The 24,444-nt window shown below is 46.9% G+C and overlaps 1 protein-coding gene across 1 annotated transcript in view; it reads left to right on the top strand.

The window, feature by feature from the left end:
- The window catches only part of COL20A1 (collagen type XX alpha 1 chain), an 87,124-nt gene that overhangs the window by 5,458 nt on the left and 57,222 nt on the right, over positions 1–24,444 (top strand). The window contains exons 2-11 of the mRNA XM_019510107.1: positions 650–737; positions 6,753–6,863; positions 10,049–10,192; positions 10,492–10,644; positions 10,766–10,966; positions 13,603–13,758; positions 14,637–14,756; positions 14,844–15,008; positions 18,248–18,412; positions 22,747–22,892. Of these exons, the coding sequence (XP_019365652.1) occupies positions 662–737; positions 6,753–6,863; positions 10,049–10,192; positions 10,492–10,644; positions 10,766–10,966; positions 13,603–13,758; positions 14,637–14,756; positions 14,844–15,008; positions 18,248–18,412; positions 22,747–22,892 (1,437 nt within the window). The 5' untranslated portion in view covers positions 650–661. The remainder of the gene's footprint in view (positions 1–649; positions 738–6,752; positions 6,864–10,048; positions 10,193–10,491; positions 10,645–10,765; positions 10,967–13,602; positions 13,759–14,636; positions 14,757–14,843; positions 15,009–18,247; positions 18,413–22,746; positions 22,893–24,444) is intronic.

The following is a 24,444-nucleotide window of genomic DNA, read 5'->3' as shown; positions in this document are numbered from 1 at the left end:
TGGTTGTGTTTTTTTTTTTTTTTTGCTGATAAGACTTAAACAGAAGCGCAATAGCACCCACTCCTTCCCCATACCTGTATGAGCTTTGCAGTGCTGGAAGAGCAAAATAATTGTAATTAAATCAAGAAGACATAAAGATATGGAGGACCAAAATCTGCTTTCAGCTAGCCTTATCGATTTGCATTTAGTGATAGGCCAGAGGATAGAATAGATTTATCTTGGAAGGTAGCAGTGGAAACTTTATGATAGTTGTAGTGATAACATTAGTAATTTAGAGAAGCTCCCTGACTTAGAAGAGATGGGAGCTAGGATATAGTCACTCAGTTGGGCTGCAGCTTTTCGTCAGAGAAACTAAGGGACTGCAGAGGTTGCCTGCTGCTCTGCAGTAGGATTCATTGTTGTTAATTCTTCTCATTCATCATATACCTGTATTTTTTGAATCTGGTGATGGCTACAATAGTGCCTATCAAACCAGGCCCAGAGCAAGCACTCTGGGTTATAACAACATGGTAAACTCTTCCTGACTAGTCATGCTTGTGCCTGTGTATCATCAGCACAGGTGTCAGCGGCGGCCTTAGGGTGAATGTGGTTTGTGTGGGGTGTTGGGACCTACTATACCTTTTTCTTCCAAATGTTTCTCTTCCTCCAGGCCCGAGACATCATGCTGATTTGCAGTTCTGTCTTTCTTGCCTGGATCACCGTGGCCAGTCATGTTGCGGGACAAGTGCATGGGCAAGGTAAGGAGCTGTCTTCTCACCTCTTTTAAAAGGGGCAGTGTTTTAGGGAATGGGTATTACCTGGGCTGAGCCCATGTATGTGGTTGTACTCAGCTTGGCAGCACTTCTGTGTTTGACGGGCAGGCGGTAACTTTGGAAATTGGCCTCCAGACCATGCCAAGGAATATAGGCACTGGTAGTGGAAACTTTTTGATGTGGGTCACAGCTGGGAGCACAGGAAAAGCCTGGTTTCCACAGGTGTTAGTGGAATGAAAATCAGGCCCTTAAGAGTGCCCATTTTGTGATACAGGTTAGAGGATTATCCCCTCCCTCTCTTCCATTGCAAATCCAGGGCCTGTCCAAACATTAAGCGAACTAGGTGGTCGCCCAGGGCGCCAAAATTTGGGAGGCACCAAATTTATGCGCAGAACAAAATAACAGGAGCATCATTCTCAATAACAGCCCCAGCCGGCTATGGCTCCATCTTAGACCTTTGCTTCTGTAAGGGGAGAAAGACCTGTGAAAAGACCTCCGAGCAGCGATCGCTAGAATTGCAACTCCTAGCTTTTCACCTCTCCAGGTTAATGAAAAGTGTGAAACAATCCATTACAATTTTTTGTTTTTATTGTCGTATTGTTCATTTCGAATATCAAATAAGTACACGTAAAAGGTCATTCTAGACTTCTTATTTTCCTCTATATTGGAGGTAGTGGAGGTGCCGAGGTACACCGTTTGCCTAGGGCAGCAATTTCCTTTGGACCGGCCCTGTGCATATCCCAGTCCTTATGAGAGCAGAGCCCACATAAGCAGCAGCCTTCTCGCACCTAGGTAGATCTGCACTGAAGCTTGAAAGGGGGGATGAGAGAGTGCCATAACTATTACTAAATACTGCTGTCTGGAAGCCCTGCTGGGACGCACTGCAGCATCTGGACAAAAGCTCTCCCAGAGGGTTTCTTGGGCAATGCACCCTCTGTGCTGCAGGCAAGATTTCACCCTGAGCAGAAAACATCTCTGGCAACCTCCCATGTGCTCCGCAGTGCTCCAACATAACAAGTCTTTCATATTATTTGCAAATTGCCAGGTGCTGCTGATGGAGGAGGCATCCCCGTTTCGAGAATCAGCACCTGTGTTTTAGTCTGGAGCATGTCTTTGCTAGGTTTTTGATTAACCTGGGATAAGGGTTATGCACCTGGGTGTGCACTGAGGTGACTCTTTCTGGAGAGACTGCAACAATGTAGTGTGTTTACTAGCTGGGCAGATTTAGTCCAAGACAGGTCATTAGCCCGGCTCTGATTAATACATGATGAATCTGAATGCCCATTCCAGAGAGGTATCCAGGTTGTAGACATGTTGGTCTAGTGGAAAAAGCGTTCAGGACTCATTGTAGAGGTGGTATCTTTTTTGAGACTAGTTAGATTTTTGCACAAAAAAAAAAAAATCCCAGAGAGAGCATCCTGAAATGGAGGAAATATGTTTTCCACACAAAAAAAGATTAGTCTGTGGAACTCATTACCACAAGAAGTAACTGAGGGCCTGACTTTTATCTCGATGCAAGAAACAGGGCCGATGGCCTTCCCATCATGCCTGTTTATTTCTTTAAATGGCATCATGATTAGGCCTGTTTTAATCATAATCATCTGACATTTCCCATGCTGGTATTTGCACAGACAGCGAGGCTGATGGCTACATCTCTGTGCCCCGTGCAAAGGTGATAATTTGTTAAAACGGCTTTGTTTGGCACCCAGGCATCTTTCAGCAAGCAGTGCATTGTAAACTATAATTGAAGCCAACCTGTGTTTCGGATGCCTGGAAGACCTGAGGCAAGTGTAAGCCCTGAAGGCCTTTCTCAGTTCAGCTGGGAGCTCCTTGGTTTGAAACAAGGCACAGGCACGGCTGAAATGGCAGTCTGATTGCTGTTCACATATTGGGGAAGACAGCACTGTCCCAAGCCCCTGAATGACGGTGGTTATACCGGCTTTCTTAAAACAAGCAGCAGCCAGACTGGTGACAAGGTCTGAGTTACCTTGGCAGGAGGCAAAGTTTTTCCTGGTTGTTACAAAACCCTGTTATTATTTCGGTGCCAGGTAATTCGCTCTTTAGACAAACACCCCTAACAGGGTGCCTGATGGCTGCTGCTCTGACCGGTTTCCTGAAACAAATGGCAGCATTAAACATGTCAAGCCAGCTTGCCCGGTGGCATTTCATGTCTCAGTGCAGAGGAAGGAGGAGCACTGGGGTCTCTGGTTCCTAAAGAGCGTCCAGCAGGTTGCTTACATATACACTCAATACAGGTGTCCACGCATGGACTTGTGACGGTTTGCACCCTGGAGTTGCACCATCTTTGCTATGCAAAAGCAATATCCCGGCCTTCTAAGGTAGGGGACTCAGAGGCCAATGGTCTTCATTACCGTAGGTACCAGATAGATCCAGGCTACACAATGATGTCTTCCTCTGCTTCCTGTTAACAAGAGTCGTCAGCAGTCTCTCTTATTTTCACTTCTATTGATTTTTCTTTTAACGGTGTGAGCAGTCACAGCAAGGCTACATACAAAGCTTAGGGGAACTGCTCTGAACAGGGTGAGGTTAATGATGGACAGTAGAGCTACTTCCTTAAGAGCCTGCTTTTTTCATAGATTCATAGAAGTGGGGTCAGAAGGGACCTTGTAGATCATCAGGTCCGACCTCCTGCCCTGGCCAGGAGAGAAAAACCGGGCTCAAATGACCCCAGCTAAGTAGATGTCAAACCTCCTCTTAAAGACCCCCTTTTCTGTGATGACCTTCCTAGGTGGTGGGAGAAGGAAGGTGAAGGCAAATGAGAGTGATCCATGGGTTTTGCGGGAGTTTTCAGGGGCCTTTTTGGGCACAGAAGTGACAAAAAACCTTACTCCCTTCCTCTACTTACATTGCTGCTACTGACATGGCAGAGGGAACCCATCCCCAGGAGAAAATTCAATTCTCTTTTTCCCTGTTCAAGGAGTTTCACAAATTTTCTCACTGGTGATTGATGAAGGAGTAGGGAGAAAATCAAGGTGAGCTTCATACCTGAGGCTGGGTTTGCAAAACTGGCGGCTGCCCAAATCGTCCCATTGATTGGTTGTATGCTTTGTTGCATGATCAGAGGTAACGATGGTGCTAATTTGATGAATTGCCTAATCTTCTTCAAACACTTTTGATACTTAAAAAGAAAATTCTCTGTGTGCTTTGGGGTGGACCCGAGCACCTCCAAAATTGTTGGAGGGAATCCCTGAAACAGCTCATGATTATGGTATCACTTGGGATGTGGAGGAACATCTTTTATGGCAGTCTCCATTCATACTTATTTTGCTGGATGCATGAAGCAGTAGGAACATAAGGAGGCTGAAATGCAAAGTAGCGAGCGGGTTATATTGCAGCTGTTCTCGCTGAGTGCGAGAGATAAATCCAACGGTGGGAAAGAGCTGCCAAGCCTCTGGGATCTTGCTCCTGGACGAGATCAAAGCATATCCTGTTTGTCTCAGTGTCATATCATTTGTAGGGCTGCCTTGGTCAGATATCCTGAATGCTCCTTTAGAAAGGAGCTTTGGTAATTAGTGGATTGATTACATGTGGCATTCAGCGTCTAGTATCAAAACCCAGGTCTCTGCAACTCCAGAACGTGCGGCATGCAGGGAAATGACACCGAGGTCTGTTACAAAGTCACCTTCTGGGAAGACAAGTAGCAATGGGATTAGACCAGTAGTTTTGAGTAGTTTCATATGCACCTGCCATCCTTGAACCTGTCCTCAGATCCCCTATCCACGCGCCCGATACAGAGAAAGCCTCTGTGACGTGCCAGCTCGTAACCGTCCCCTTTGTAACCATTTGCACCTTCCCCTTGTATGAAGGAGACTCGTGCTGGTTGTCAGGTCCATAATCTTCCTTATAAATGCCTAGTGCTCGGGTTTCTTAGACAACGCTTCCGGATTTGAAAGGGAGCTATATTCATCCTGGGAAACCTCCAGACCAGAGCCAGCCAAGGGCACCCAGTGAGAGTCTGGGTGTAACTGCAAGTCATTTAGAGCTGAGGTTACACTAGCAAATAGTGCACATGCAACATAGGGTAGATGAACAGTGGGGCTTTCATGGCATGGGATCTCATTTGCATCTGGAATAGAATAGAGCTGAAGAGACCCTTGTTGCTGTCATATTTGTCTGCAGACATTTTTGCCTTTTAACTTCTGGGGTCCTAGAGTAACCGCTGAAAAGCTGGCCAGCACGTGTCCAGCAAGAGACAGCGCTGTGTTTCATCAGGCTCTGAATCCCACCATTGTTCCACCGCCTTTAACCGTTTCTTCTCACACTTGACTCCGGGACCAGTCCCACCCAGCACTCCCCTCCTGCACTTTTTCTCTCTTCCCCTTTGTTTGTGCCTTGGGCGACATGTGAATCTGAGCCTTGTTCCCCCAAAATAGTTGTCTGTAGGCGGAGAAGTTTGCAGGAAGTCTCTGAAATGAAAGGGTAAGGCACAGATGTTGGGTTTCGGCAACGTGGCAAAAAGACATTTGGATGGGAGTCATTTTAGGTCGGGGCTGTGTTCTCGGGGCATGAGACATGCATGCGGAAAATGGAGGAGCCTGCGGGTCAACGTGAAGGAAGGGAGGGGGAAAGGCACTCCTAGACAGCTTTCTAAGGGAGAGTCAAACCTGTGCTGTGGTCACAGCTCAGGAATATTATTAATTGTTGCCCACATTTCAGTGAGCTTCTCTAATCTGAACGTGCAAAATGAGCAAAGGCCTATGCTTGTATTTGCAAAATGGGTCGTTGTCCGTACAACTACGATTCACACACAATTCAGTGCCTTTTCGTCTTCAATTACAGCATTTCTGTGTGCAAATCCTGCACATAATTAAATGCATTTCTAATTTGCACATGGTCTGTGCAGCTCTGGTTATCATGTACACGAATAACTATCATCAGTCGTCGGCGTACATATCAACAGTAACTAGTCGGCATTTGCACCAATGCCAAGAGCAAATGCAAAATAGGTGGGCGGTGGTGTGCACATGTTTGCACACGTTGCATTTTGGAGATGCTGTGGTGGAAACCTGCTGAACAAGTTGCATTTTATGTGATGTGTTAAAGTTGAGGGCTCTAAATTCCTTTGGTTTCCATTCTACCTCCTATCACACGGAAATGTTTAAGTGGGCCACATTTGTATGTTGTTGTGTACATTTGAGCTAAGAGTCATTTAAGAGCCACATGTCTTTAGAGATCTGATTGCAAGACAGGAAACCTTTGTGAAACGGAGAGTAGGGGAGTGGGAGTGTGCCCATGCCCAGCACACCATAAATCCATCTCTTTTCTACCAATCCGCTGTTCTTTCTCTTGATTTTCAGTTTGCTGACTCTCTGCAGCAGCAGAAGGTTTTGAGGCTGGTACATGCTGGTGCCTGTGAGTTATGGTCCTGTCAGGGGCTATTACTTACACTTTATCAGGCTTTGCATTTCTAACTCCAGCTGGCCTCGGAGCTGCCTATGAAATTCACCTTCTGCAGAGTTATGGAGCCCACGATCTCAGTGCACCTTGGCAGCTCCCAAATGAGTTATAGTTGATACTTTTCAATGAGCGGAAGTCCATTGCTTTGATTCATTCCTAATGCCAGAGCGGCGGGCATGGGGATACCCTGGGGCTGCAGCACACATTAGCACAAAAGCCTGGGGATGGGGAATTGTTGCCTTCTGAATCTAGGGCATGCAAAGATGGCCCCACAGGCAGCATTGCTCTACCCTTCCCAGTTGGGCTGCTTCTGCTGTTTGCAAAGATGCATGGAGTCACAAGAGAGTGAAAAACCCTCCCCTGCTTAAGACTAACTCCTGAAAGTGCTGCCCAGCTGGAGCCACAAGAGACAAGTAGATTCCCCAGGAGACGAGGGGAAGAAAAAATTGGCTAAAAGGACCTTAGTTCCCAGAATCAAAGGAAACCACGCACAATAAACTAAGTGGCAAAGGCTGTCTGACTGTCTAGCTGTCAGAGGCGACTCTGGACATGAGATAACATATGTTCCTCTTTCTCCTCCAGGGTCAAGCCGGTTAAAGCTGACAGTCCTGTCTGAAGATAGGTTACAGATGAAATGGAAAGAGACTGAAGGGAACATCATTGGGTACAAGGTTCGAGTGAAGCCCATGGCAGGTATGTACTTACAGTACCTGGATTGGATTTGGCAGAGATTAATGCTAGCAGGAAGTTTTTGGCTGGACACATCATGGGGCATCGTGAGTTTCCCCTTCACTTTGCTCTTTGTTAGAATTGCCGCCCTGCGGTACTGAGTGGGAGGCTGCCACAATTTATTTTAGGGATAACCTCAATAATTTTCTTCACCCTCCCTGGAGAACAGAATTGATGCTGGTTGGGAATTGTCTGTGTTTTTGGGTAAAACAAAATAAGAAAGCTGATTCATCAAAATTGAAATGCTGTGAAGCACACCTCCCTGAATCTGAACTTGGGTTAGCCTCAGCTGGTGTGAGTGTCCACGCAAAGCCACGATCTAGTCAAACCTAAATGGCACAATGCAAAGTTAAACCCAGCCCCATTTTAAAGCACCTCCAAACCTGGGTAGGAGGCTTCTCTGTGTTGTTGGCAGTGCCAGGGATGGGAAGTGGGATTAAAAAGCAGCCTAGGAGCTTGGCTGAATTCTGCAGGGACTACATACCCCTTGGCTGCACCTATCCCGGGAATGACAGCATCTCAAAACCAGACTACAGAAGTAGATACAAAAGTCTTCATCTTTACCAAGATTGCCTCTCCGGTAATACATATACGCTGTAAACAGTTCAGCTGCTGCTAGGGTTTTACTTTGGTTAATCAAATGTAGAAAAATGCAGACATGTCATTTCAGAAAGTTAAGCCAGTAACATGCTTGTGAAATATAGATGGATGAGATCCAAGATTTCGAGAGGCGATGCGCCACTTTTAGTGGGGGAGAATAATTCCTCGTGATTAAATGCTCATACAAATCAATCAAATGTTTCGAGATTCTTTTACCGCTGTTTGCTTTAGATGTAGCAACCACAGGTATTCCTGTAACAGACCCCTAATGAGGTGCTGAAAAGGGGATTATAGGTATTGGAAGGGAGTGGGTGAGGGGGCAAGATACTAAAGGAATTGCAGCTGAGTCTACTTTGAGGAGCAATGTCAGAAAGTGCAGCGCAGTCGTGAGAGAGTGAGCATCTTGTGAGGAGCAGAGTGGGAGAGTCCGTCAGTAAGGGAAAGCAGGAAAAGTGACAGGTAATAGGAAATGATGGAGCAATCAAACTGAGTAAGAAGGTAACTGCTAATTACCAGGCCAGTTCCCTGGGCCTCACCCTGCATGGCGCTGCATGCCCTCATCTCCCAGGGTCTCTCTGCCTGAACATTTTTGCAAAGCAGTGCAATAGGACAAGCAGTGAGGCAGGACAGTGGTCCCTGAATGAGAGTGGGACATTTCCCTTTTCTTCCTCAGACACCCCCAAAGTTGCAGCTCAGGCTGTTCCTGCCATTAGTGGCACATTTCCTCATGTAGGTAGGGGCTGAGCAATCTGGAAAGTGCTTTGTTTTTGCCTGGTGCCTTCTGCTCCTGACCTACAGCAGGCTGGAAAGCAAAGCAGATGGAGGAAGTTTAGTTTACTCCTACCTGGCTTTCAAATAGGGCTGTCCCTGTCCCAGGCTCTGGCATGGAAGTCCAGGGAAGCCAGGATGGCATGTGTGCCTGCCCATTGGTGGATAAGCCTGTGCAATCCTGCTTTTAGCTCTGTGTGCCCTGTTGGCTGAGCCAGAGCTGAGCCCCTCTCACCCCTCTTCCCCGGCTCCTGCCAGGCCTGCGTGATGGGAGACCCTTCTGGGACCCTGCAGACTATGCATGTGCCATTAGGCAGCAATCACAAATCATTGATGAAACCCTGCTCCAGGGCTGGGGAGGGAGAATGAGGAAAGCTGCAGGCACCGTCCTCCTGCCAAAAAATAGCTGGCATCTCCCTGTCATGCTCCCGTCAGAAAACACCTGACCACTCTACCCCTAAATTACTTCAGGTCATGTCCGTACAGCTCTGCAGGCATCTGCTTTTCTTGTTACTGAATCCCATCCCTCTGCCTCATTTGCAAATGTACACCATTTCTGTGGTTGCTCGTTGGTCTGGCTGTCTCTGCTCCACAGCTTCTTGGCATGTTGGTACAGGAAAGGCAGGAGGCCAGCGGCATGACAGTGAGGCCAGATGCCTACATGCCATCGCTCTGCATCGCCGGCTGAAAGGCCATTCATAAGTAGTAGCTAGTGGAGGCAGCGTTTCTCGAGTGAGCGCTTCCTGGGGATATAATGCTGCTGGGATGGAGTCCTATGGCATCACAAACTGCATTGCTTGAGGTCGGTAGTCCCTGCAGCAAGAAGAAGAAGGACTGGGCCTGGGAAGTCTCCCAGCAGGGAGATGCCATTTCAGCCTGCAAGCTCCTGACTGGCAGGCAGTGGCCACCTTGGGCTTTTGCCTCCTATGCAGCTGCTCAGAGCAGCCACATGCCACCACCAAGCTGCTGACGGCTCCATTAGCAATAACAGCACTGGGAGCTGCTGACAGTGCCCATAACACAGCCGCCACCATGGCCTGATCTCCCCTTTCTAGTCTGCTTCCAGCCTGCTCCCATGACAGCAGCACCCTGGGCTAGCGAAGGAGTGGGCCAGCAGGATTTTCCCTCCAGTGTGTCCATGTGCATTTGAAATTAGGCAAAGCCATTTCCTCCAATGGCATCCTTACTGCAACAACAGGGAGGCATGTAGAGGGATCGTAGACTCCCCTATGTAGGAGATGGATGCATGGCCATGTTTTTAATGGGCTTTCTTGAAATGCACATTGGCACTGCAGAGTGACTGAGTCAGCTCCAGGGTTTTCTGAGAGGAAGAGGAGGAAGATGTGCTGGGGGACATACCCACTGTGGTCTTGGGAGACCTACGTCCTAGCTGCTCTGCCACAGGCTCCCTCTATGACCTTGGGCAAGCCACATTGGGGGTGGATTTCATAACCAGTTTCCTATACTGAAGAGCTTCCTATACTGAGGACCCAACCTTTAGCTGCCGAGGACCCGATTTCCAGAAGGGCTGGCCCCCAGGAGCGCCTTGTGAAGCTGATGAGAAGTCCAGGGGCTGGACCGGAAACACTTTGCTTGTCCCCAGATGAAAAGATCTAACATGCCTGACAATTTTCCTGACCCACCAGATCCAAAACCCAAACTCATTCGATCAAAATGTCAGCTTCTTTTTCGTTCCAGTCATTTCCCCACCTCCCTTAAATTTAAAAGCTAGGAAGTCGGTCCGAGCCACCGTGTCTCTCTGCTCCATCTCTCCATCCCAGGTGACTCCGAGCAGGAAGTCATGCTGAAAACCAAAACGCCGAAAGCCACGGTTGGGGGGTTGAGCCCCACAAAAGAATATACTCTGCACATCTATGTGCTCAACAGCTCACAGGAAGCCCTGTTTGCCAAGAGGAAATTTGTGAGTAAGTGGCACATGCGACACTTGCTTTCTCCGCTGGCCTCCCATAAGTGGGTGTCCTCTCGGTCAATCCCTTGGGTGCTTTTAGATGCAGGCTGCAGATGGGCCTCAGTGGGTGTGATTTTTGTGCAATTGTGTCTTAAGGGGTGGGGGGCAAGACGGTGTTGGTCGGGGGCAGGGAGATGGAGGGGAGAGAGCCTGGAAATCAGCTAGTGTCTGCAGTCCATGGAGCCAGTCGGGCTGCTACAAGGTTTATGGTCCCATTTGCAATGTCACCATCTCCTTCCACTGCGGTTTTTGCAGTTGAAGAGCTGAAAAACCTCTCTCAGGCTCGAAATAACCGGAGGAACACAGCAACTGGCCCAGAAAAGAGCCTCGCCTCACTTGGAAACACAGCAACTGAGTCGGAGCCAGAGACATCTTCCCCGGCCCAGAGTGAATCCTTCACGCAGACAGGTGGGTGCAAGGTGATGCACTTAGCCAATATGCAACAGTTGAGGGGAGGGGTTGGGTGTCATTTGCACACATGACATCACTGGGGATAATGGCCTTCTCTCTGTGATCATTTGTAATGCAGCAAAGGACAGGCCAGAAAAGAAGAGACAGAAGTCCACTGTATCTAAGAGCTCAAGTGAGAAACCCCAGAGCAAGCCAAGCACTGGGTTAGGCATGACAGAAGCAACCCCGACGACCATGAAAACACCGCAGCACGGCCAGACAAAATCTGAGCGAGAAGATCTCAGCAAAGAAAAACCCACAAAGGAAACGTTAAGAAGAGGCGAGTTTCTTACACACCTCTCTGACTTTTAAAATACAGATCCTCCTGCCAAAAGAGGAGTGATTTCTTCCTGACAGTTCCAGGAAAGGGACCATTCCTTATCTCTGGTTTATTATCTGTCTCTAAGGCATCTCATTCTTGTCTGCCCACTAGACCCAGCTCAGAGACAAATCATCCAGCCTGCACCCATCCACCAATACTGTCCAGAATGAAGGCATCATTTGGCTTATCTTTATCTATAGGGGCGTTATTTGGAAGATTGCCATGTATTGCTGGAAATGTTTGCAACACTGCAGACTGGCAGAAACTATAGTCCGAATGTGGATACTTGGCCAGAAATTTCTTCCAAAAAGGGCATTTTCTCATTACTCACTATTCTCCATTCATTTTTTCTCTAATCAAAAAGCATCAGTAAACAGTTGAAGTAGAAAAAAAATATACCAGGCACCTGAGGCGAAGGATCATGTGTGCTGAGCAATGGAGTTGAATTGAACGGCACTAAGGAAGGGAGTTTTGCACCTTGATTCTCAGATCTATCAGCATACTTATACTGGGGAGGAAGGATGATTCAGTGGTAAGGATGGAGGAAGGATGATTCAGAGTCTGCTCTGGTAAAGCCTTCTCTGTGTCCTCTTATTTTCATTTAGAAGATACATTTCTACTTCCCTGGGTAATTCTGACTATACATTTATTAAAAGATCAGGAAACACTCAGCTCCTCCAGTGCTGAGGCCATAAGTGCATCCTAGATGGATAGATCAGAGCTCCCATGATTGCAGCATCTTAGCAGCTCTCTAGGAACAACCGGGTTGCTGGGTTTCTGGTTGTAGCTGTGTTGGTCTAAGGACACAGGCAGGCAAGGTCTTTTGTGTAGATGTGATCTCTTTTATTAGACCAACTGAGTCGCTGGAAAAAAAGTACTTGGCACGCTTTTGGGCATGGCCACCCTTCTTCAGGCATAGGAAGTCTCAGAGAGCCCCCTTCTCAGGGACTTCCTATGCCTGAAGAAGGGTGATTATGCTTGAAAGCTTGCTAGGAACTTTTTCCCAACTACTCAGTTGGTTTAATAAAAGAGATCACATCTACCCAAAAGACCTTGCCTGCCTGGGAACAAAACAGTGCATTTAAGGACATTGGGATCAGTCTCCAGTTCTCTTTAAACAGTGGAAAATGGCTAGGCATGCAACAAATAGCACCAAGGATGTAAAATCCCACTGGAAGCAAACTCCTGCTTCCTTCACTGTTTCTGTCCAGTCTTCTGAGGTTGTCTTTTTGCTAGAGACAGAAAGTGTATTCTTCAGCCAAGCTTGTAACAATGCAGCGTCCTAGCAAGACACCTTGCTTTTACCTAAGTGAGGAGGGGAAAAGAAAGCCCAGGCTCCTCCATATTTAATCTAACTCTTGGGAAAGCTATTAACTGCCCTGCCCTCACTAGACTTAGACTTCAAGTTCACTCACTTGATAAAAGTGAGGACACAGAGCAGCGATGCTGAATTCTGTTGTTCCCTCAGTCTCTTTAATAGGGAATGATGATGGTGGGGACATTTTTGGGGAGGAACCAACCCAACGTATCGCTATATGCCTGGGTTCAGTTCACTGGGACGAGTCCAACCTCTGGCAATCGCATGGCAGCTCCAGGGGATGCAGCAGGAATGCATCCAGCCCATGTGCAGCCTGGACTTCACCCAAGAAGTAAAGCCCTTACCTGGAAAAAAAAAACAAAACGGGGGAAATATACAGTTTATTAACAGCATGCCTTATCTTATCCCCCCTTAGCTGCAGGCCTAGGCTTGGCAGGGAGGGAGGGGAGCATATGTATAATGCCAGCAGTGCAGAAAGAGCCTGGATTTAATATAGAGAAAGCATTTAAATAATTATAGCCCATAGGGGATCTCTGGTGGGATGGAGCTACTCGCCTGAAATTCCATAGGATTTAGTGCAAGATAAAAAGGAAGCGCTGGTTTAGAGCCACGGTGTAATTGAGCTGACAGCTTGCACCCAGCAGTGCCTAAGTCAGGGGCACACTTCCTAAAAGGCGTAACCCTTTAGCCACAGGACCATAACCCTTGTGCTCCTGTGTGCTGATATCTTAAATGAGTTTGTGCTCAGACAAGCCTGTAGGCTTTTCTCCTGTTGACAATTTCTCAAGAAAAAATGGTTCTTTTGCCCTGGGAAAGTTTTGTTGTTGGTTTTTTTGTTTTGTTTTTTTTAATTGTGCCTCAGTTTCCCTATCCATGAAATGGGTATTAGACTTGCAATGTGTAAAAGGCATTGAGATCAAAAGGTCCCCCAGGCTCAAGTGATCCATCATGTCGTAGAGTTCAATCGCACTGGTTTCTTTGCTGACCAAATCCAGGTAAAAGAGGGCTGGGACCCCATGTGCTGTACTGAAAAGCTGTGGGTGTCCAGACCACAGCCTGAGTTAGCAGCACAGGTATTTAGTGTCACTAATTGACTTAGAGCCAAGGTCAGGAGAGCGCATTTTGGGTCCATCCCATCCTCTGTCTGACGGCTTCCTTCCAGTTGTGCTGGGAGCATCAGTTTTGTGGAACCCCAGACATTATTCTTGTCCACAAGCTGAACGGAGGCTATTTTCCCTTCATAGATGTACCTAACATCAAGCATGGTGTCTCCTAGGCCCTCACTTCCAGTGCGACTCCTCTGCCATGACTGACGTTGTCCTGCTTGTGGATGGATCTTGGAGCATCGGGCGCAACAACTTCAGGCTCATCAGAGAGTTTCTGAGCACCTTGATTTCCCCTTTCAATGTTGCCCGGGACAAGATACAAATAGGTAAGAGTCTTGCTTGGCCCCTACCTCGACTGCAGCCTTGGCATAAAACCCACCATAGTCTCTCCCTCAGGCATGTTCCCTTGGAGGAGTTTGGCTTGCTCACCTATCCCCTCTCCTCCCCCTAAACTCTCTGCACCTAAATTATCTTTGGCTGATCTTTTGCTGCGGGTTCACAGGGCTGAACAAACACATTTATAAGCATCGGTGCAAGGCAAAACTTAAACGGCCACAATTATACATGGCAAAGAAAGCATCGCATCCCCTTTAAATCTTGGCGCTCTCATTCCTGTGCTTCAGGGCTTGCATTTCTGCTCTTTATCTCTATCCATTTTAGGTGCTTGCACTCTGGTGTTGACAGCTCTTAGGTCTGATGGAAAGGACTGACCTCTAGCGGCTGCAAGCAATAACATGTACAGCACAAAGGTGCAACTTTTGGAGAAGTTTTGCTCCCAGTTGCGCACCCCAGACTGAGATGCTGCATCACAAAGGCCAACATAAAGAAGTCTGAGCCATTGCAACTCTAAGGGGGGAAGGTGAAATCCAGGAAGTGGGGAAAATGCAGGAAGAGAGATGTAGGAGGGGATGTTGCAGGATAGTGCAAAATCTTTCCCCTCCTGGCAGGTGCAGGATTGGCCTTGAATTTTCAAACCAGAACTAAGCATTTAACCCCCTTCCCCGATCTTGAGAAAATGCTGTTGAGATCAAGGAGCATTGCAGAGAGGTCGGTATCAATGCCTGCATTTGACCATCAGGGAAATAAAGACAAATAGATGTATGTAGATAGACAAAAACCCGGTGTGCTCTGTTTACTAAGCTCATTGCCCTGCTGACAGGCTGGGGAGGAGTGCCTTATATGTGTATATATGATTTTTTCCCAGGCTTGTCGCAGTACAGCGGTGACCCGCGGACAGAGTGGAACCTGAACACGTTTGCTACCAAAGACGAGGTGTTGGAGGCAGTGAGGAGCCTGCGGTATAAAGGAGGCAACACGTTCACAGGTAACACCAGCCCAGCCTCCGTAATTACAGGCACCTCTGTAACTTCGTCTCCTAGGATCTAACCCTGTCCTTCCTGCCCTTCCCCAGGTCTCGCTTTGACTCACGTCCTCGAGCAGAATCTGAAGCCAGAAGCTGGCGCTAGGTTGGAGGCAGTTAAGCTGGTGATCCTCCTGACTGACGGAAAGTCCCAGGATGATGCCAACCAGCCTGCCCAGACCTTGAAAAACTTGGGCGTAGAAATATTTGCTATTGGTAAGGGAACACCGTGTGAGGTTGCAGCCATGTACAAGGCACAAGGTGGGATGAGCCTAATTCTGCTCTGACTGGCAGTAATGATAACCTCCCCTTTGACTTGACTAGGAGCAGGGTCAGCTCAACGCATCCGTGCTTTTGAAATTTCTACCCATATAGTTGATCTTATCCAGAGGACATCACTTACCCATGGCGAGGAAGGACAAGGAACAGAGGGGGGAATTCATTCTTCATTCAGCCACGCCTGAAAGAGTCTCCGAGGGATGGTTAATGATGGCAAGATTTCTTTAAAGACTAGTGTTAATTAAAGGTTTCTCACCTGTTACCTGGACGATCCCTACCAGCCTAAGAGGTAGATGCCTGTATTCACGTATCTGGGATTAAGTGAGTTTGCATTTCATTCAGCAGTGGAGCACTTTGCCTGGAATTACAGTCACTTGCTTAACAGCCAGTGCCTCTGTTAGCCTTATCTCCCCCTTGCTATCTGACACCAAAAGGGAAACACGAAATGACTGAGGGAGCAACTCTCATGCACAACAACATGAATCTTTGAAGCGTTAACGCAGAAGAGAGAAAGTTAAACAGGCAAATATTTAAAACATCACCTCCAAAACGATCAATGCTCATTTATGGCACGAGTACATCAAAGGGGAATCTTTGCATGGTGTTATAACAGCGATATATCTTGCAATGCCTTTTTCTTAGTGCACTGAATGGAGGCACTCAATATGAGGGATAAGAGAGAAACCAATCTGTGCATGTGAAGCCAGTCTGACCATGTGCTGCCCCTTTGCTCTAGCTCGTTCTTTCCCCTTGGACAGCTTTGCAGTACTGTGTCGTTTGGCTTCTGCCCTTCAGAGGCTGAGTTACAGCCTCCGAAGATGAATAGGATTTAAGCCATCTGCTCAGAACTGAGGCCAGACTTTCTGGTCTAAATAAACGTCATTGCCTTGGTGACATTGAGGAACGTGGCTTCAGCTATGAGTGCTGGGGGAATGGAAGGCAAGGTCTCTTTTCCCCTGGGAGCTTCCCCGAGTCAGCTAGCTGTTGAGTGTGCTACAGCACTAGTGCTGATTCAGTAACCTGGGTACATCAATGCAAACCTTAAAACACTGAAAGCCACCAAAAGGTGCCGCCGCTTTGTCCTGAGGACCAAACTCCAGGCTGATCTGACCGCAAAGGCTTTCAGCACTAAACTGGTCTTATTTTCCTAGCAAAATTCTTCACACCAGCTAGCAGTGGTACTGCACCCATCAGGTACTGCACCATCTTCCTCCTACCATTGCACCCCGATGAGCTAAATTCTTCACTTCTTGACAGGAGGCAAATAATGCAGGAAATGGCAGAGATCAGTTGAAAGGAGCAAAGGCCAAAAGGAAGCTTTTTGTGGAATTGAGTTGCTCTCCCAAGATATGTCCGTCCTTGTCTTTCCCCATCCCCTGGGCTTCCCAGGGGTGATTGAGTAGCAACCTGCGTTGTGCAGAGGGAGTGATGTGCATTGATACCAGTGATGGGGAGACAGTCCCAGCACCCAAATCGGACCCTGGATGGGTTTATGGAAGCAATGGCATATCCCAGGACTGATAGACTCAGTCATAGCCTCTTGTCTTATCATGTCTAATCCATCTGCCAGATGAGGATATATTTGTACTCGTTCACGGTGAAGCAATAGGAGTGAATGCTTGTCCAGAGCTCCACGAGGATGTGCAGCAAGGTGCAGCCAGGGATGCAACGTATCAATATTATGACACGAACACTTCTAATGAGCTGCATAGATGTGTGCTTCACTCTTTCTTCTTTGCCTTTGTTTCCTATCTGGCACTATTTGTATTTCCCTACAGGCCCCCTGGGTTTAATTTGCCACGAGAAGGACATGTAAGGCACAGCTGGCTGAATAATGATGAGAAGCTGCCTCCTGAGGCTAAGTAATAAGGTTGCTGAACAAGTAAGAAGAACGTTCTTTTAGGGATTTGTCTACACAGGGACATCTGGGAACGCTAATCTGAATTAACTAAAATTAGGAATCAAAGTGGATTACTTAAACTGCAGTCCCCCTCGGACAATCTTGTTAAGTATGAGACTTGCTTCAATTTGGTTTAGCTTAATTTACCTCAAAATGAATTAAAATAAATCAAATTAAGGCCATTTAAAATCCCATATACACGTGTCCACAGCGGGCACCTTCAGAAGAGTGCAGTGTGGGTTATTAATCCACTTTAAAAGTTCATTCGGATTTAATTTTGCTGAGTGTCACTGTGTAAACATGCCCTTCACCTCCCTGAATAACATGGCAAGGAGTTATGGAGGTGGATCCCAGGTCAACCGGGGCCCAGCCAGGCAGCTCAAGCCTGGCTCTTTCCCAACATGCAGGAAGGCTTAAGTGGTGAGGTTTTGGTTTGATCTTATTTCTAGGCCTGCCAGAGTTGGGAAATACGTGTACAATGTTTAAGATCATGCAACATCCCTTTTGGTGCTTGCTCCTTTATGCCTGTTACCCAAAGGACATCTCAGGTAAGAATTACTCCCAGAGAACTGCAGACCAGTGGCCACATCCCTTCTGGACGTCCCTTGGAGCAGCTGTAGTGATCTCTTTGGGCATGCACCACTTGACATCACCTGAGGATCTCTGTCTCTTTAATGTGCCAGGAGGCATTTGAAGGGCCATAAGAAGTGGAGCTGATTCCCCACTGTCCTGAACCTTGTGGGATCATTGACATCCGTGAGCAGTGAATGTAACGAAGGAGGAAGACGCAACCCGTGCTGCTGAAGAGGAATGCAATATTGTGATGGACAACTGATCCCTGGTGGGGAAAGCTGGTGCCCTGTAAATAACAGACAATTATTTCTGCATTCATGGATGTCCATCTAAGCGGTGTTTGTCCATTAGCGTAACAATATCATCCTCCTGCCTAGTGCCGCCAGGTGCAATGTGATGGAGGGGGAATACAGTGAGCCTTCACCAGGATCACTCTGGGCCACTGAAGACCCCATTGACTCTGCAGAGTTAAAAAACAATCCAGATATGCTTCTTCTGGTCTGGATTGTAGACAAGCCTTGGGGACACTGCAGAGCAGTTCCCTCCATGGGGGTGGCCAGGCCACATGGCCACCAGGTGAGCACAGTCATTGCAGTTGTGTCCAGTCCCTGCTGAGGGTGCAATGGTAGGAGGAAGACCTGTCTATCTCTAGCATTACCCAGGAGGTCTCCGCTGACTTGCTGTCTGCACTTTGTGTTTGCAGGGGTGAAAAATGCAGATGAGGCAGAGTTGAGGCAGGTGGCCTCGGAGCCCTTAGAGCTCACGGTGTACAACGTGCTGGATTTCCCTCTGCTCAGCTCGCTGGTCAGCAGGCTCACCCAGGTCCTGTGCAGCAGGATCAAAGAGAGGAGCAAGAGTGAAAACACAGGTGAGGTGAAACCTCCTTTGCCCTTCAGCCCCACTCGCTGTCTGTGTTCCCTGCCTTGGCTCAACTCTTCTTCCTTGGCCACGAGTTGGTTCCCCTCATTGAAACTCTCTGCATTTGGAAAGCAAGCACTCAGGAGGTAGTACTGCAAGGAAATAATAGTCACAATAAACCATCGGGGAGGGGAAAAAGAAGATTTCTCCCTTCAATTGTATACTTCTCTTTGTGAAGGAAGGATAAATGCATCCTCCTTCCTGGACCTCCTCTGGGATGTACTACTGCCTCCTGAGTGCATTGCTGAGATGTCAGAAGAAACAAGGGATCTGTTGATGAACACAATGGGCTTTTAAAGGGTTCTTGGAGAGAGGGACTGCAGGAGGATTAAGGTTGAACCTATCTCCAGCTATAATTTAAACTGCAGGGGATATGCAAGTAAAAAACACTTGTGGGGGTTGTAGTTGGTGCCATGAACTAGGGATCGAAGATGAAATGGTAAGCCGGATGCCCAGGAATATACACACAGCCCTCCTTCTTCCCTGCACAAAGTTATAATATTTTCTCCCTGCTCATTTTTTCTCATCGTTTTTCATATGCAGAATGGGAGCATCTAACTTTCGAACACAGCTTTATTCAAGTGGATTTAAAATTCCAGCAAAATAAATTGACTCATCTCAATTAATCCATACTTGTTTGCTATAATTAAGGCAAACGCAAGTTAGCCCCGAGAAAATGGGCTGCTTTTTAAAATTACGTTTGCTTGTTCAATTTGTCTAACTCTTTGGAACTGGCAAAGGCCTGGGCCATCTGTTGAATCAATGGCAATGATTCACGCTCAGATTTAAAATATGTTGCCAGCATCCTACAAGGTACACAGTTTGTTCTCAGCGGAATATTTATATTCTTCCCCACGCCCAACTTTGCAGAGTTGATCTCATGGGTGGCTGGCTGGATCATTTTCCATACTTTTGAGGGAAGAAGTCTGTAACTTGGTTAGAACATATCACTAATTTATGAGCTAGAAAATATACATGGGCAGAAAAGGCATTATGGGAAGGTAACCACATTCTGGCTTCTTAGGCAGTCCTGTGAAATTTGCCCCTGCTCATACTGGACCCCATTTGAACCCCCTGACCTTCATATATCAGAAGTGACCTCCCGAAGCATGCATCCTACCTGGAGTCCTCCCCTAAGGCAACCAAAGAAATACACGATTGTCTATTATCCTTCCAGGGGTGGAAGCCCCAAGGAGGTAAATCAGCTTGTGACTTGATATACGAGCTGGCTGGATCCACCACACAATGGCTTGACATTTCAGTACACTCTTGGGGAGATCTCTCGAAGACGCGAAAGGTAGTTATGCATCCAATTATTGCTGGAAATCAATAGGGGGGAAGATACTTAATGTAGGCTGGCTGAAAGTCACTCTCTTCATCAATCTTGCTTCACTCTTCAGCAATCTCTTCATCTCACTGGATGCAACAAGTTAATGAGACAAAGCAATAAGAAATCAGTGAATCGATGCTTTGTCTCATTATTCATTAATACAACAAGAAATCGATGAATGTATTCATTAATAAAACCTCCTGAATAGAAACCGCAGAACCAACTAGCTACAAGCCTTGCTTTGCCCTTGGTCACATTCATACTAGTTTTGCCACTTCCCAGCTCCTCTGTTTTGCTCTGCTCACTCACTTGCAAACTCTCTTTTTAATTAGAAGTTTATTTTGACAGGTCCCTTCCCTTCGTCTGTTCAGCATCCCGCAGATAATGAACTTGTGATAATTTGTTACAAGCCTGAAATGTTTGGTTCCTCGCTTACGGTAGCACAGAGAGATGCTGCCTCTGTTTCTTTTGAATAACACAATTGGCTTCAATGGAGCTGGATAGACTTTTGCCCAGGAAGCATATTCCTTCCCCAGTTTTGCCCTTAGATATTAATTTGGGCTGACAGCCCTGGCTTGTGATTCCCTGAATAACTGCCAGGCTCTTTTGGCATGTTCCTTCTGTTAATAGGATTTTCTGCGACTGCTCATTCTCTAGGCGCTGGGAGGAGAGAGGTTCCCAGCCTCTTGGCCCGTAACCTCACTCCTGGCTCAGTGTTTGCTTAGAGCTATGTCTTCTGGTGTACTGCCACGCAATGTTTTTAAGGTCAGGGTTATATTTGATGTTATTCTTCTTTTATTTCCATTTCAGCCGCAAGTGGGCTGATATGACTAATCTAAGTAACCCAGCCACCTCTCAGCAGCGGCTGATGTCACCAACGTCCCCTAAAGCAAGAGCCAGTGACCCATGGTAGAGGGAGACCGCAAATTAGAAAAGCAGACCAAAAAGCTGTATGATTTGGTTTCTGTTGGCTTCAGTGGGGACAGAATTGGCTGAAGCCTCTCTTTTAAACAATATTTTGAAGTCTTTTTATTGCTTTTTTTCCCTTGGAGTGTGGTAGAATTGCATCTCCAGTGACGATGGCTAGTAGTAGGGGGTAGCCTCAGCTGAGCAGCAATTGGTGTTGTGGGTGCTGGTGTGTCTGATTTGCTTTCTCAGCTCTAGAGCAAATGAGTCCTTACTCTTTATGTCTTCAGGTTGGTCTAGATGGGGTGGCCACCTCTTCGCGGCTTGTCAACTTGACTTTGCACGCAGAATATCTGGTCTCCATGTTTCCTCTTTATGAGAATATGGTGAGAGAGGGGTTGAGAGGCATCGCCTTGACATGTAGGTTGTGGGTGGAAAGCTAGGTGGATGAGCTAATGTATGTTAGCCAGGTCCTTTTTTCCCCAGAAATGCCAGTATCTTCCTTGGATTTGATCACTGGATCTTCATTGATTCCAAGCAAATCTCTCTCCAACTTTTAGCCCTTTTGCATCTCCATTTCTTCCTCTCATGCCCCCATTCCCATTGCATCCTACATCCCTGTCTGTAGCCCTTATTTTGACTTCCATTTTGCCTTCCCCTGAGTTGAGTATCCTTTCTCTTCTGATACACCAAACATCTTCACTCTCCTCTTTGCAAACAATGTCTTCCTGGGTTGATCTCTTCAGGCACAGTGCTTCAGCAAAAATTGGTCAGGAAAACTTCATTAGGACAGTTTTCTATTTAATTTTGACATCTTGGGGAAAATCCTCCCTGAAGTCGAAGGGGGTGTCATCTATCTAAGAGAGGAATAAAGACTTCAGGAATTTCGTTTCAGTAAATTTAAATAGAGAAGATGCTTGACTGTAAAAAAGAATGAGTTTCCTTTTGGGGAGTAAATTAGCTATTTAGTTTTCTGGCAAGAAGAAGCAACATTACCTAAATGCATTGGATTTAACTTAAGCTTTCTGTTGGCTTTTTTTTTTTTTTTAATTATGTCTATCTTAATTAAATCTATGAATTAATCTTTTGTTATCTTTATCCCATGCTCTGAATGCTTGTCTGTTTCTGGGCTACAGCGTGCTAACTCATAAGGGAATGACATCCCCTCTCAAGGGAATTTTGTGGCATCAAGTGCCTGGAAATGAGGAGCTCATATCCCCTCCAAGTCTTCTTTTTAAGATTTCTTTAGGGTTGTGCACCTGTTGCTACTCTGATTTCAAAAGGTTCAGACTTTGTGGTGTTCCCTTGCTATGTGATAATTGAAACAAGCCACAGAAAAGGCAGTGCAAAGGTAATTAGCTGGGGAGTGTGTGTTATGAGACATGCTCAATGCCAGATCGGTAGAAGACCGGAGATGCTGCAGTCCACACCCATAACGGCACCTTGACTGGAGCTCAGGTAACAGCAGCTCATGCTTTTAGCTTTAGGAGTTTGCAGGATTTTAGGAGTTTGCAGGATTGCAGCTTTAGGTGTTTGCAGGATTGATTCCCCCTGGGTCAGCCAAGAGGCAACCACCACTCCAACATAGAGCACCAACATGCAAGACCAGAGACACAGTAGGGAGCACTAGGAGGTATTAAAGCCCTGTGGTCAGCCTCATAGACAATGGTCTCAGACCACCAATTATCTAACCCTGACACCTGCCCAAGGATCCCAAGTCTTGATACCTTTTTGCACACTTTGAACTCCTGCTCCTGCACAAGATAGCACTAAAGAATTTTTATCCTGGCTAACGATTTGGCGTTTAACGGGTCTCAGGGCAAGGACACATCATGTCTGGTCTCAGCATGTCTCTTTACTCCAGATGTTAAAAACTTTCAATTTCCAAAGAATCAGGCCTCTATTTGCTATTCTATTATACCTATATCCTCTCCTAAAATATTTTCTTTCTGTTTTGCTGTAGTGTCACTTTGATTGGTGTCTCTGACTCTTCGGGGAGAGAGTTAACTGCTTCTTGTAAAACTTTCTGTCCTGTTTTTTCCCTTCAGTACCGTTGCCTCCCCCTGTTTCCTTGAGAGCATCCGAGGTGAACCACAACAGTATAAAACTAAGCTGGCAGCCGGCAGATGGAGCTACTCAATACCTGGTGCTCTGTTCAGCAGGACTCAAAGGAGCAGAGGACGATACAAAAGAGGTATAGTTCAATAGAGTGCCAACGAGTCCTTTTGCTCTCCCTGGGGGTATGCACAGAAACAGAGGGCCCAGATTGCAGCCCTAGGTTGCTCTGGAAAGGCTTGGATGAGAAATAAAATGAAAGATGAAGGACTCTGGGAGAGTCTGGATGTAGGTACAAGCCTCCCTGCTGGCCTGCATAGCTACAGAAAGCTGAAGGTAAACCCCGCTGCTCAACGGCCTCTGGCATCCAGGAAAGATTTGGGCTACAGCAACATCCTGTGCATTGAGCCTATAGTTAGTGATAATATCTGCCTCTTCTACTACTTATCAGAATCAGTTGAAAGCACTTTATAAAGGGGGCCAAACATCACTATCCCTATTTTACTGGTGGAGAAACTGAGGCACAGGGGGACAAGTGATTTGCCGGAGGCTATTTGCAGCATCAGGAAGCGAGCCCATGCTCCAGCCACTAGACAATACAAAAATAACATCATTTTTATTTTGCTCTTGGAAAATAAATTGCAAACTTGCCAATATTTTGGTCTGTCTGTACGAACACTGCCCGCCTCTCTGGCACTGCATAAACACGAACTAATCCCATGCAGTTGAATAAAGAGGGGGAGAAAAGGGCTCTTAGGTTATCTAACCCAGTGTAAATTTTTAATGAATTATTCCAAGCCTCTGTGCAACAAAGCTCTGAGCATCTGACATATAATCGAAGAGCCTGGCTGCTTCCTTGCCTGCTGTTGAGAAGATGCTTGGGCTAGTGACCAAATGTAAGGTGGGGAGCCTGCCACTTGCACTCTCTGTCCAGCTTTGGGCAGGTGGTGCAATCTCCCTGCTTCACCTTCCCCATCTGATAGTACAGGGTTAATAATCCTTGCAGCCCATGTTAGGAAGCTGGTGTAGCTGATGCTCATCCTGCCCTTTGTTAAGGCTTCCCATTGTAGCAGCGTCTACCGTATTGTCTTGAAAAGCTCCCAGCGCGTTTCTAAGATGCCCTGCAAGAAGCAGCATTGTGAGACATGCCTGGGAACCCGGTGCACTTCAACTCTGTAGACGGTAGATGGTGGCAATCTGGCTGTAATGAGCTGGGTTTCTCTCCAATGGAGTTATAACATGGGAAGGCCAAGGAAAAGCTGTCCTGCTGGCTCCCCGCACTGGACGTCTGTCAATGGGACCTCACATCCTTTGCTCCAGACCCAAGTTCATTACCATGCTCCACAGCCCTGCCAGCTTCCCATCCCTTGTACTGTAAAGCATTTTCTGTAACGAATGCTGACGGCTGAAGCTGCTCCTGCTTTGTTCTCTGCAGCTGCCTATTGTGTCTCCTTCCCAGTCTTTGTTCTGCAATGTATGCCCTATTTTGGGAGCTGGCGGGCTGCGAGATCTGTCTGCTCTTGGAGAGTCTTAGGAACCGCTCAGCTAAACAACTTGATTTGAGAGAACCCATCTCATCCCCGTAATCACTGCATTACAAGATATTTCTGTGCTGAATAAAAGAGAGACTGATCGCTGGATGATGACTTCTTGTTTTTTACATGCAGACAGAATCAGATTTTGGGGAGCGT

Source organism: Gavialis gangeticus, unplaced genomic scaffold (assembly GCF_001723915.1).
Source record: "Gavialis gangeticus isolate Ggan-Ray unplaced genomic scaffold, GavGan_comp1, whole genome shotgun sequence".
Taxonomy (NCBI): domain Eukaryota; kingdom Metazoa; phylum Chordata; order Crocodylia; family Gavialidae; genus Gavialis; species Gavialis gangeticus.
The sequence above is the reverse complement of the archived record's forward strand: the minus strand, read 5'-3'. Positions and strand labels throughout refer to the sequence as shown.